Source organism: Trachinotus anak, unplaced genomic scaffold (assembly GCF_046630095.1).
Source record: "Trachinotus anak isolate AG129_WGS33_773 ecotype Australia unplaced genomic scaffold, CSIRO_AGI_Tana_v1 ptg000032l, whole genome shotgun sequence".
NCBI lineage: Eukaryota > Metazoa > Chordata > Actinopteri > Carangiformes > Carangidae > Trachinotus > Trachinotus anak.
This window is the reverse complement of record NW_027273883.1, coordinates 2,382,526-2,395,780: the sequence shown is the minus strand read 5'-3', so window position 1 is coordinate 2,395,780 and position 13,255 is coordinate 2,382,526. Positions and strand designations below refer to the sequence as shown.

The window sequence follows — 13,255 nt, the reverse complement described above, 5'->3', positions numbered from 1 at the left end:
GAACATATAAGATCCAAGTGGTAAAAAAAAAACCTTTAAATTCCTTTAAATTAAAGGACCTTTTTGTCAGTGATTGTCATCAGTAATTTGCAAACATCTCACATACATCAGAGCGAGCCTGTTAGAGAAAACGAGCCGCCTCTCACTTTAATCAGCTCAATGAATTTCTCTCCTCCTGAGTTTGCCCCGGCCTCTGTCAGCTCGTCTGTGCTGTGTGAGCACTGAGCTGAAATGGCTCTTAAAAGCTTCCCTCAGAAAAGGAAAAGCTGCGACAGAGGAAGAATAGAATTCAATCTACCACCCCAGGAGAGCCGCCACTCTTGGCGCTTGTCGAACAGCCGCTAGCCCAGTAGCGTCCCCCACACCCCCATCACCACACTGCCCCTCAGTCTCTTAGCCAGCTCTGCCTGCCGGGTTTTGCCCAGCACACCTTTCACAGAGCACTGGCAAACAGGAAGCATACAGCACCACCCACCACTCCTCCCCTCAGCATCATAATCCCCAGCATGACAGCTAGGGGCCGGGATATACAAGCTTAATCCCACTTGTACTAAAATACCTCCTGAGGTAGGGAGAGAGTGGCGAGGGAGGACGGGCAGGACATTTGACTAGACGAGCCCCGAGCTAATGGATCTGTTCCTGTTACACTGGCACAGTGGTAGGCGAGAAAAAAGGGAGCTTTTTCTTTTCTTTACCAGAGGGTCTCTGGTTTGATCCTGCTCTGGCTCTGAGATTTTGGGTTTGAGAAACTGAGTAAGAAGTAGATTTCCTCATAGACCTGCGTGGTGGCAGAGAGCTGAACGTGTTGAAAGTCTCCTGTAGGGGCTCAGTATGAATGTGAAGAGTAAATCATGGTGTTACTAAAAATGCTGCTTGAGCTGCACAGTTCATTACATCTAATTTAGTCATAATTAATAATTAATAAATCCTGCATTTTGTCTGCAGCACTGAAACATTTAATTTCACTCTAAATACCACACTTCGCTATAATAAATGTCAAATGTAAGATGGTTTTTTGATTGCAAGATCTGTCAGGGGTCTAAAATGTCACAGTATGGCCAAATTTATACAGAAATTTAAATATTCTATAATTTATATATTTCGCATACTATTCTTGCTTTGTGTCATGATTTTTCAAAATACGTCTGACAAAGAGCCAGAGACACCGAAACGTTAGGATGATCAATAAATCGTGATGCTAAACTCGAGCAGTGTGCAGGATAATCTTATTTCAAAACTGACACTTTCCAGTGCACCAAAGTACATGTGCAAATATCTTAAAAAAAAAATAATCTGATAAATAATAAAGTTAAGCACTTGTAATATTCACAGTGAGATGGACGGGACTGCGAAAGATACTTTGATTGAATTCATTCTGAAATAATTCCCTGTTTTGTGTCAGATCTGATGATGTGATTTTATAATTAGCGTCACATAAATGTGATTAAAAGAATATTAGAGGACCTCATTATTCTATAATTCATAATCATTATTCCATTCTTTAACTAATGTGACGTCACTGCCCGGCTGTAATTCACTGTCACTCAGTAGAATGTGATGATGATTTGCGGAGCTGACTCTCCTGGACGTTGTGTTTATGTGCCGCGTGACCCTGAGACCCCTACAGGGTGTTGAAAACAGGGTTGCACAGAATCTCTTAAAAGGAAAAAAGTTAAGGCATTCGCAGCAGTGAAAGAGATTTTACATCAGAAAAGTTATACTGTTTCCATGGAGACCGTTTATTAGCGCTAATGATACACGTTGTCAGATCGCTAAGGTGTTTTGTGCAACAGTTTAACTGACTTTAAGTGATTCCTTAAATATAAGACTAAGATGATGAGAAAACTTTAAATACTTAGGTGAACATTTTAAGGAATCCTAAACCCAGACTTTAAGGAAAATCTTAACTAAAGGTGTTTTGTTCAACTGGTCCCTGAAATATAAACGTTGTTTTTAAGTTTTTTTGGAGCTGCAGATAAAACGGTTTTCATTTGAATTAGACTCAGATCCTTCGAAGATGGTGACCAGCGAGTCACCCACTGCTGTTTTTTTGATCTTTAATCAAATACTAAGAAAGTTAGATGTGAGTCAGAGTGATGGGGATGAAGGCAGGAAAGCAGAAACTGAAAAATTACCAGTCCAGTGCTCTGACATCTGAGGTCACCCAAACACTTCTCCAAAGTTCCTCCTGTGTTCGGCTCCACAGCTGCTAACAAATAAGATGCGACAATCCTAAAGTTGAAAAAGGGAAATAGAAAAAAAAACTTTCAAAGGCTTCCAGGACAAGAGGGAGGGAAAGGGAAACTAGGCCATGAGTTTAATTCATTCTGATTTACCCTTGCATCCAGGAAACACAACCTTATTGAGAGAGCTCCTCTGAGGGAAAATGGGTTAGCTTTCTCTCCCCTCTTCACGCTGGAGAGGCCTTGAGCTTCCTCACATGAGCCTCCAGTAAAGCTCCTAGTCAATTATTTACCTAACAGGTTCTTGTTTCTTTTTTCACTTACTCTGTTAAATCAGCAGGATGACGGCCAGTACCCAATTAACCCTCCTGTCTGTTATTAGGAGCGCTGGTGTTAAATGGAGCTGGAGTGGGTTGACATAAATTCACATGTAATTTGCCAAAGACACGGATTAATGCTCAGTGGAGCACAGTGCAGAGCAGGCTGAGGACACATTTAAAATTCATCATTTAGAGAAGAAGTGAAGAGCTTTTGTAGTTATGTCACCTATCTCCTAGCAACCAGAGGCTGGAGCCATCATGGAGGTCCAGTGGAGACGTGACTGAGACCAAACAGGACTAAATATATAACAAACAGGCAACAACAACAAGAGAGACAGAGATACCTGAAGAAGGTTGCTGTGGTGTGGCTGCGGAGTCACTAAAGTTTCTACAGCACAACACTTTAAATTAGAGTCAGCAGGTCAGGCTGAAGAAAGCTGTAGATAACTCCCAAACAAAGAAACTTTTAAAATCAACTGATAAAGATAACTAATAAACATCAGATTTTTAAGTCACTAAAATAAGCTGATTTCTGTTAGAGTTAACGTTACCATGGTCGCATCCAGGATTTTAAAATTAGCCTCAAACCAAACCCTGTAAAATAATGTATACCTGTAATCAGTCACAAAATGTAATGTTATTTATCAATTCAGCTTTTCAGTTATGTTTTTGTAAATGTCGTCATGTCCCTACATCATAGCCTGACGTCAGATATTTAACTTCTGGTGTAGAATTGAATTGAAAACTAAATTCTTTTGACTTTAACTTTATAGTTTTTGCCTTGAAAGAGACAAAAAAAAGTCAGCCTTAAAATACTCAACGTGTGTCGTGTGTAAAATGTAAACTCTTCATGTCGCCATAAATCCCCCAAATTCACAGAAATATCACTGAGGACATGATCTCACTGTCCTCAGTGTTAGCCCCCACCCTGATGCTAATGTTTATTATTCATCTGTTTATTCATTCAGAATTAAAAAAAAAGACAAACTCATACAAAAAAATAAATATTTACAAAACACTTCATGCTCAGAATATACAGTGGAGTCCAAAAGTCTGGGACCACTTTCCCATTGACTTGAATGGGACCTTCTGGACCCCACTGTCTATTTTGGAAAGATAATGAGCTCTGGAATAGTGGTTAAACTGCGACTGGTTTGTCAGAGACTCTAACATTCGTCACTGTCTTGAATGATGTGCAGAAAACGGGCGAAACAATCTCAGCGCCACCACATGACATCACATGAACGAAGCTTCATTGTAAAACTGACCCAGCAGGGGGTTAAATAACATTCTCACTGTAATGTCGCAAAATGTTCACAGTCAAAAATCTCAAGTGTCCTTGTTAGTTTCGTTCATTTTGATGTAATAAGTAGTTTGTAGTTTGTAGACAGTAGTTTGTCTTGAGGTCAGAGGTCGGAGGTCATCTAGGATTTAGAGCTTAACACCTAAATAGTGGAAAAGTGTTAGGCTGTAGAAAACCCACTGAACCCCTCAGGCCCTGTGAGGATAAATCCTTTCTGGTGCTGTATGCTCCGTGTTTACACACCTCCGCCTCCACCTGCACTAACCCCTCATCCACCCATCCATTTATCCACCCTCCCTCCACCCTGTGCTTGGCCAGTGTGCAGTGGTGTAGTGCTGTTAGCTGCTGCTATCTTCACCCGCCCTGGTCACCCACACACACACACGCACACACACACACACACACACACACACACACACACACACACTCACCTTCGTTGGGTGGATTTTAAACCTCAGACAGAGTCAGTTCATTTCTTTGGCTGCAAGGACAAACTTCCCCTCTGAGCTATAGTTTAGCCCCATTTTCCACTTGAATAAACTTCTGCAATAAAATATAAACGATAGGCTGGTGCTTTATATTACAGGACGATAATTTCCCTTTAATTTCCAAGATTATTTCTACATATAATTGTGTAAAAATTAATTCCACCTAATGCTGATGGGCTTTTGTGTCAAATTAGAAATTTGTCAATTTATACTCCTTTTAAAAATACAATCCAACAGAAAAGGGGTTTTAAATGATGACTGAATATTATATGAATATTCAGCTTCAAGCGTTTCTTTTAAAGTACATTTTCCTTATAATTAGAACCGAAATACACAGTTCTCACCTGTAAATCAATCTATAAAATAAAGAGTCACCAAACATAGGATAGTGTCTCCTTCAACTTTAGTCAGACCGATTTCTCACACATTCGTTCACTTTTCCCTTTATTCCCTCCAAAAAAACAAGTTAGAAAACATAGCAGAAGTAAAAAAAAAAAGAAGAAGACAGAAATCAAGGGCAGGAAGGTGCCCTCGTCCTCCTCTGTGTTAAACTGGGTCCCAGGCAGTTTGAGTACAGTACAGTGCTGCACTGGCCCATATTCTATATATAGAAGTTCTCCTTTCAGATTGAGTTGGAACAGGGTGAAATGGGTCAGATGGCTGGACAACCCGAGGTCCTTGCCCTTGATTTTATCTTTTTTTCAGGACCCTGGACCGTCTGGAAATCCACTTTCGTAGGTCAACACAGGCAACAAGGTTGACCATTTAAAAAATGGTAAAGAGTAAAAAGGGAAAGTTAGTGCTTCTCCAGACGCCTCGGCTCTGTTAGAGGAGGTATCAGGGACCAAGGTACTTTTTATTAAGTGAATTCCTGCGGCGAAGGGTGATCTCTCACACAGTGCAGGATATTTCCGAAGGCTCCCGGTGACGAGCACATGTCAGTGGGGGTGGTGGGATGTAGCTGGAATCTGACATGCACGCTATGAAATGTCACCAATAACCTGATGCAATAACCCGCTGCTGCGACAAGTGTTTTAACCTGGCATGAGGCGTGAAAGGCGACACAGCTTTTTGGCCTTTCCACCAAGTCACCTTGCATGTTATAACTGAGTGAGTGTGTGTGTGTGTGTATGTGTCTGTGTGTGTGTGTGTGTGAGAGAGAGAGAGAGAGAGAGATTTGATGTGTGTTTTCAGTCATTTGAAGAGTTATTTCCAAAACCCTTTTCCCTTAAACGACCTGTTCCCAGTGTTTTTGCACTGAATACAAATTGCAGACGCCTGACATGTCTGACACTTTCAGATTGATTTCCTGCTGTAACAGCGAAGCGTGACAAGAAAACAAAGGCTGACAGATCATTCACTGTGATTCACAGCTGATCTCAAGTCATTTAGGTTCAGTTTTAATGACAGGAATTGAAACCATCACCGCCTGGAAGGTTGGAGATCAATCTGAAAACACATGATTTGCTTTTCAAAAGGATCAATAATGACAGAAGGTATTCAGTTCAGTATTTAATCTGTAGGTTACAACAGATCTGTAAAACATCAGTGAAACAAGCATCTGTCAGTGCAGTGAGAATATTTCAGCCTGTTCCACGTTCTGTGAGAACAAAGGGTTTTCAGTTCTAAAATATAGAGAGAGATAATTCAATTCAACTTTATTGTCATTGGTCTTGCCGACAACAAAACATAGCATGAAATGAGAACCTAGAGGCCTTTTATTTTGGAGTTGTTTTTTTTTTAAAAGAATTCCAACTAAAACAGGTTTTTAGCAAATTTCAAAGTAAACTCTTTTAAGTTTGCATTAAATTTTATATACACCACAACTTCTAAAAAGTCTTTTTGATATAAATATTTAACAACAATTAAATTTCACATGGCAAAAAATACCTCCATCAGTAATTTTGGATTCTCTCAGTCATAACAGTAGTATCATTAGGAGTTTCATTTTACAATGTTTCTGACATAGATAAACTTCTTTAAAGTGGTTTCTAGAAATCAGTGTCTGTATTTTGAAACAAAAAGAAAGAAAATTCTTTAAAACATTTTTTTTGGAAACAGGTTGAAATTATGTCCTTACTTTAAGTGGCAGATTGTTTTGTTTTTTTGTTCTAACTTAGATAAATTATAGTAACAGAAAAATCGATTTGATAAGATGTAGAGTTTGAAAGTGCTTTTACTTTTGTGTCTCTTTGATAGAAAATTCTGAAGGGAAATCTGGTTTTGGAAAGACTCTTCCTGTCCTGTTGTGGGTGTGAGTGTGTGACTTCACCTGCAGGCTTCTTCGCACTGCTGCCGATCACTAACTGATCACCTACTGTCTGTGTGTGTCAGAGTGGACATTCACACAGCACACTCTAAGCCCTCCCCCCTCTTCCTGTCTCTCCACCAGTCTACAGTCCCACAGCCCACCTTCTCCATGCCAGTCACCGTGCCAGTATCCAATCAGAACGCAGCAGCGGCAGCGGCCCTCCAGTTCAGCAACAACCCCGGCGGCGCCCTGGTCACCACCACCTCCTTCGTCACCTCCACCCTCACAGACCCCCGCCTGCTGTCGCCACAGCAACCAGCTCTGCAGAGGAACACCGTGTCGCCAGGGTTACCACAGCGACCAGCCAGCGCAGGTAAGAGACGGGGGTGAGACAGAGGTGGACTGCTTCGGTTTAAACTGTGAACAGCAGGTTTGCAGCTGTGTTAATCAATAATCTGTGGTATCTTCATATGAATCAGTTCTCTGACCTGCTGATTGGTCAAACCGGTTTGTCACGGCTCTAAACACTCCTCTCTTTGAATCATCTTCTAATGCATAGCAGATGATGAGTTTTGCATTTCTGAAAGCATCAACAGCCGTTTGAAATAAAATGAAGAAGAAAGAAGCCCCACTGACAAAAACTTCATCAAAAGAAAACCAAAGAAAAACAACTGCGCCGCCCACACTGTGTGATTGACAGGTGTTGTCTTGTGGTGCAGAAACAGCAAAGGGAGACAAAGTTTGAAAAATAAAGAAATTCAAGTTTCTGTTTAATGATCTGTCTTAATAATCGGCCTTAAAAACAATAATCACATGTCCACATGTGCATCATCAGCACCTTTGGTCGCAGTTGTTCCTCCAGTCGATACTCGCTACACAGATCAGTAAGTAAGATTTTGTCACCCATCACTGAAACTGAGGGATCTGTTTTCAGCCGGTGTTGGCAAGATGAAGAATTACAGTGACCAGTAACACTTTAACTTTATATATGGGCAAGTAAATATTGATTTTGAACCTATAATTTAAATTTAGATTCTCTGTTGATTTATTGCCTTCATCTCTTCCATAGAGAGCAATAAAAATTAGCATGAAGCCCATAGAGGTGGCCAGAATAATGTGAACAGCAGGGCTGAGTAAAGCCAGCATTTTAACACCAGAAGAAATAACAATGTCTTGTAATAATACCAAATTAGGTTAAAGATACTCTGTTTGGGATTTTAATCAGATGCACAATGATGAGTTGTAAATGTATTGGTTTTTTGTGACATGATCAGATTTTTAACTTTTAGAAAATAGGACTGAATTTCTCAAGCAGACAGTCAGAACTTGCCACCGCCACACATAAAGATACCCTATATATTATTAATGTCTATGACACATCTTCCTTTTATAATTTAAGTAATTATTTAATCACTCAGTCTGAATAAACATTGAAAAGGGACTTTAAGGTAACAAGACTAGGTCAGAACCTAGTGTATGGTTGGACCGTGTATATTCAAAAGTTGAGGATGTAAAAAAAATTTTTTTTTAGTTTTTAAACAACTACTGTCAGTGGAAATTAGCTAGAGTCTGCTCGAAAAATCGCTAAATGACGTACTATTCATGATGTCATCACATCATATTTATCTGCGAGGGGCATACAGAGGTGCCCCCTGCCCCTGAGCTCTCTTTCACGCAAAGTAACCGGTCGCCCTGGTTACCATCACTTCCTTCGTCACCTCCACCTTTATGAACCCCCGCCTCCTGTCACCTCAGCAACCAGCTCTGCACATTGTGAAACACTGGAAATACGTTTCTGTAGGGATGTGAAAGTTGTTAAGTTGGCAACACTGACAATACAATAAAAACTGTTTGTGCCAATTCATGTTAACGACCAATGGGGAAACTTCAACAATCGGCCGACTGACCAATGCTGCAGCTTCATCACTCAGTCACTCAGTCAGCCACGGACATTTGTGCTTCCTGCTCCGGCCTCGCCGTTGCAGTCCAGCCGACATGACGACACTCTGCTGTAAATGTGGGTCATATTTAGCTGAATGCCAACAAGCAGCATCTGTCAACCCGTCATGTCATGTATATTTGACTCATCCCTGTTTAAACTTGTGGCTGTCAGTTCAGTTTTTTTTGTGTGTGCTTGGCCTAGTTTTTGCAAAGTTTGTCGTCACGATTTTCCAAACTCTTCCCTTCATCATATTAAATGTAAACTGTTTCTGACCAACACTCAAACAGTTTGGAGACCAATATGCCTCACCTGTCAGAGTGCTGATTGCTAAACGTCTCTTGTAGCTGAAATAATTTGAGCTACCTCTACAGACATGGTTGTCATGGTGATGTAGTTAGTTGAAGACATGTTTCATAAGTTGTGGCAGGTGTTATTTTTCTGCCCTCCGCATGTTGAAGCACAGTTTATGTAACGACGGTGTTTTGTGGAGAATTTTCTGAGTTGACAAGCAGCAAAATGACCATAGAAGCAAGTCTGAGTCTGTGTATTGATGTTCTGTCTACCCAGCATGCTCGGTTACCTGTCAGTCTGGGTAGCTCCTGTTTGCTCAAGTAAGTGCACACTGCTTTATAATGACAGAAATCCATCATTTCTTTGACTGGTACGCTCCTGTGTGCGCCTGCTGCCTCTGTGTGGCAAACCAATCCTTCACCCTCTGACTAAAAGGATTTGTGCCCCATTTTTGCGTCTCAGACAAGGTTACTTATCAAGCTTTGTTCCGACCAGTATAATCTCATTGTAAGTCAGAATTAGGTGATGTAACGCGCAACAAATGCATTACAGCATCTTTCATAACATGCCGTTCTCCGAGGCAGGAGGGTTTCACATAGCAGTAATGGACGCCCCCATCCCTCCCTCCCTCCCTCCCCCGTCCTCATAACCTCAGCAGTGCAAATACTCTGCTGTACCCTGCTATGCATCCACATTACCAGAGATGTATTGGGTTCATCATGTTTGCTCATTGGTGTTTTTCCACGCGTCAGTCCAGCCAGATATTTTTTCATTCACCCCTAATGACCCCGAGTTTTCTTTCTCAAGAGCGTTTGAGCCAAAAAAACTGAATCTCTACCACAAGAGGGAAAATGAGTGTCAGCAGATAAAAATGTTCTCTGCCATTTGGGGGAAAAAGTGAGAATAATGTTTGAATGAAGATGAAAATATATAGACACATTGTACTGTGCTGTTTAGGGACAGAGCACATCCATCTACACTGACGTTTTCAAGCTGCAGTGATTCATTTGTATTTATTTTTGGCTGACACACACTGACTTATTATTGTTACAAAGCTCATATTGCAAAACGTGTTTAAACATCTGGCAGACACGGAGCAACATTAGCAATAAACAACATTTACTCTGTTTGAAAACCAAAACAATGAGCTGAAAGAAGCTAAAATGTTCCCTAAAACTGAGGGGAGCTGCAGGGTTGGGTGATAGTTCTCCATGAGTTTGTCGGTAGAATACATATAATATTTAATCCATTGTTATTAGAAAAATGTTGGCTAATTTCACAAATGTCAGTTTAAATGCAGGCAGGTTTAGCTCAAAAGCTAATTTACATCCATATTTGTAACTGTAGGGCTGAGGTTTTTACCTCGAAAATAATGTGTCACTATCAAGTATTGAAAGTCAGGATTTAGATGCTTCAGTAGATTTTCTGTCTCATTCCTCTTGATCTAAATCAGGACAACTTAATAACTTTGTATTATAAAAGAGTTTTTGGATTGTCAGTCTGTCCCAGTCTCAGGAATGCAATTTCTAAGTTACACCTAGACAAAGGGAACTCTGTGTGAGGTCAAAGGTCACTGTGACCTCACAAAACTCATTTTTGCCCATAACCCACGAATTCATACATTAATTATGACACAATTTAACTTAAATGTTTATAAGGATTAAATGAAGTGATGACATTTTATATCCAAGTGATCAAAGGTCAACTTCACTGTGACATCATAATGTTCTGCAAAAACACCTCTGGCTATTATTCACCCAAAATGTGTTGTGTTACTTCTGGCGGACCACTGGAGTCACAGTCACATTTATGCAGTAATGGCAACCAGCTGACCACTAACATCCAATGACAATCATGCAAGAATACAAGACATCATGAAGGAGCCAATCCCCAGTGTGAACACTGTTGTATCAGTCTTGTATTTTTTTAAATACCTCTGGGTGAACATCGAGTTAATCTTTTCTCTCACAATTTAAAATGAGTCAGATTTTTTTTTCCCCCTCCAAATATGAAATAAGTACCACTGAGACGTGGTGAAACAGGCACTTTGAAATTAACTGGTAGTGCGGGATTGAAACCAATTATGGTCCTTCATAGAGTGAAGTGAGTTTCAACAGCAGTAGCACTTTTTTAATGACGTACTTGATTTAATGATATCCTTCATCATCAAAATGGGATATGCAGCGTTTTAGGCAAATACTGTTCAGACTAACTTTGAAATGAAGTCATTTTAGTGGCATTTTTATTATTTATATATGTATATGTTATAATACATGTAGTGATCATGGTGTGTTTTCTTTCTAGGTGCTCTGTTAGGAGATCTGGGGAATTCAAATGGAGCGTGCCCGAGTCCAGTCCGTAAGTAAAACCTTATCCTTTCTCATGCTTCACATTTTTGAGAAGAAAGGAGTTTGTGTCGATACAAACACACACAAATACTCACACACACACACACACATTACACTACACTACATTAGCTCGTCCACCCTGCTCCTCTCTGCTCTCTGTGTTTCCTCTGGACTTTTAAAAGGAAATGATTTTTGAGACTGACTGACGGACAGAGGGATGCAGAATATTTTATGTGTAGCAACAGGCTCTGTCTCGTGTCCACGACTCTCAGACTTGCACACAAGCACGAAAGCACCTGTTGACTGACGACAGCTGACGGTCACAGCACAAGCTGCTTGTAAACAGTCCAAAGAACAGAATGGGTTTCAGGTTGTGAGAGAGAAACGGGAGTGGAGAGTTGTTGGAAAGGAGGAACAGAAACTGGACATGAAAACTCCTCAGCTGGTTTTTTTGGGGGGTTTTTTGTGACTCAAAAATCTGAAATACTGTGAACATCTTAAATTGATCAATATTTCAGACCTAGTTTTGCATCTTCCAGCTGTTAGGTGACAAGTGATTCAGAAAATGAGCTCAACATTTTCTGGTGTTTCTGGCACCAGCATTGTCAGCTACTGAAATTCAATTTCCTGACTGAATTTTGTTAATGTTCAAAACCCCAAACAAATGACTTCTTCATGTTGGAATTATAGTTTGAGATATTAAACTCTGAGAATTCAGTTAACGACACTTGAAGACTTCAAAAGCCACCAGTCTGTTGAGAGAGGACTGTTTACAGGTGGCACCAAGGACACTTTTTTTATTGGAGTTCTACTTTTTGGTATAAAATATGTGTTTTGTGATGAGAGTGAACAGTTACTTAAAAAAAAAAAATAAAAAAATAGAAAAGAAGAAAAAGAAGACCGATTGAAGAAAAGTTCAGGACGTCAACTGAAAATTTCCCCTTTTATCAGACTGAAGTGTCACTTTGTTTCACTTCATTCGTTCAGTCTGTCATTTCCTGTTTGGAAGAGGAGGGTATTTTGTTTTCTTTTGCTCTAACCAATCAGCAGCAAGTGACAAATCTGTGATTTTAAGTCAACAGCCAGGAGCAGTTGGTTTAAAGCGCCTGAAAACTTCACTTCAAATCTCAAGTATTTCACTATATTAAGTATGATGATGAACTAACAAGAAATCAAAGCTTAAAACAACATTAATTAGTTATTTAAAAAGAATTTAACTTAAAAACGTCTCTAACTTTCTTCATCAGGACTGTGTGGGTGTAGTTGGATTAGAATTGATTGACAGTGACCAAACAGCTGATCAGAAACTAAGTAAAACTGTGTCCATGTAGGATCCAACTGCTCACAGCAACAAGCTGACACAGAAAATACGTTTTCAGGGTCTTTATGTTTCTCATGATGATTTTAAGAGTTGTTATTTCTGTGAGTCGATTTACAACAGCTGCGTCCATCTTTGTGGACGTTTTTCATTGATGTAATTCTGCCTACAAATGTGTTAAAAGACTCAACAAATCAGAGACCTGTTAAGTGAAGATCTGTTAAGAGACTCGCGCCAGCAGGAGCCAGATATCCCTCAGTAACGTCAGATTTCCAGTGGAACACTGATACCTCATTTTAAAACCCTGGTACAGCAGCAGCGAGTTCAACTCTCTTTCCTGTCACCCACTGCTCCTCCCCCCTCATCTCTCCGTCTACACGCTCTCCCTCCCCCCTCTCATGCTGTCTCTCTCAGCTGTTCCCACTCGTCTCCTCTCAGGAATAATCTACCGCCCCACCCCACTCACCACTGCGCCGCTGCCACCTCCCCACCCCCAACCCCCCTCATCCAACTGTCCCTTGTCTTGGCACAGGACTCTCCTCAGAGGTGACTTTGACACTGGCCAGAGCTCTCCCCTTAAATCCCATTAGCCAGGACAGATACTGCCAGCCTGCCTGTAGTAATAGATATGGTGGGAAGGTGTGTTTTTTTTTTCTATATTCACTTGATAAACATATCGTCTCAGGGTGAGGTGGGCCAAAAGAAATCAATACATTTATATGAACTTCCGGCCACTGTATCAGAGGAGTACTCCAAAGCCAAGTTTCAATATTGATATTGGTTTTTCAAGGCTATTAATGAAAGAGTGTGT

The 13,255-nt window shown here is 40.5% G+C and overlaps 1 protein-coding gene across 9 annotated transcripts in view; it reads left to right on the top strand.

The window, feature by feature from the left end:
• mef2d (myocyte enhancer factor 2d) overlaps positions 1–13,255 on the top strand; it is a 103,762-nt gene that overhangs the window by 64,476 nt on the left and 26,031 nt on the right. For all 9 annotated transcript variants that reach the window (XR_011686584.1, XM_071468214.1, XM_071468213.1 and 6 more), the window contains exons 5-6: positions 6,687–6,918; positions 11,083–11,136. Coding sequence is in view for 8 of the 9 variants with exons in the window: in XM_071468214.1 (XP_071324315.1) it covers positions 6,687–6,918; positions 11,083–11,136 (286 nt within the window). In the remaining variant the exon portion in view is untranslated. The remainder of the gene's footprint in view (positions 1–6,686; positions 6,919–11,082; positions 11,137–13,255) is intronic.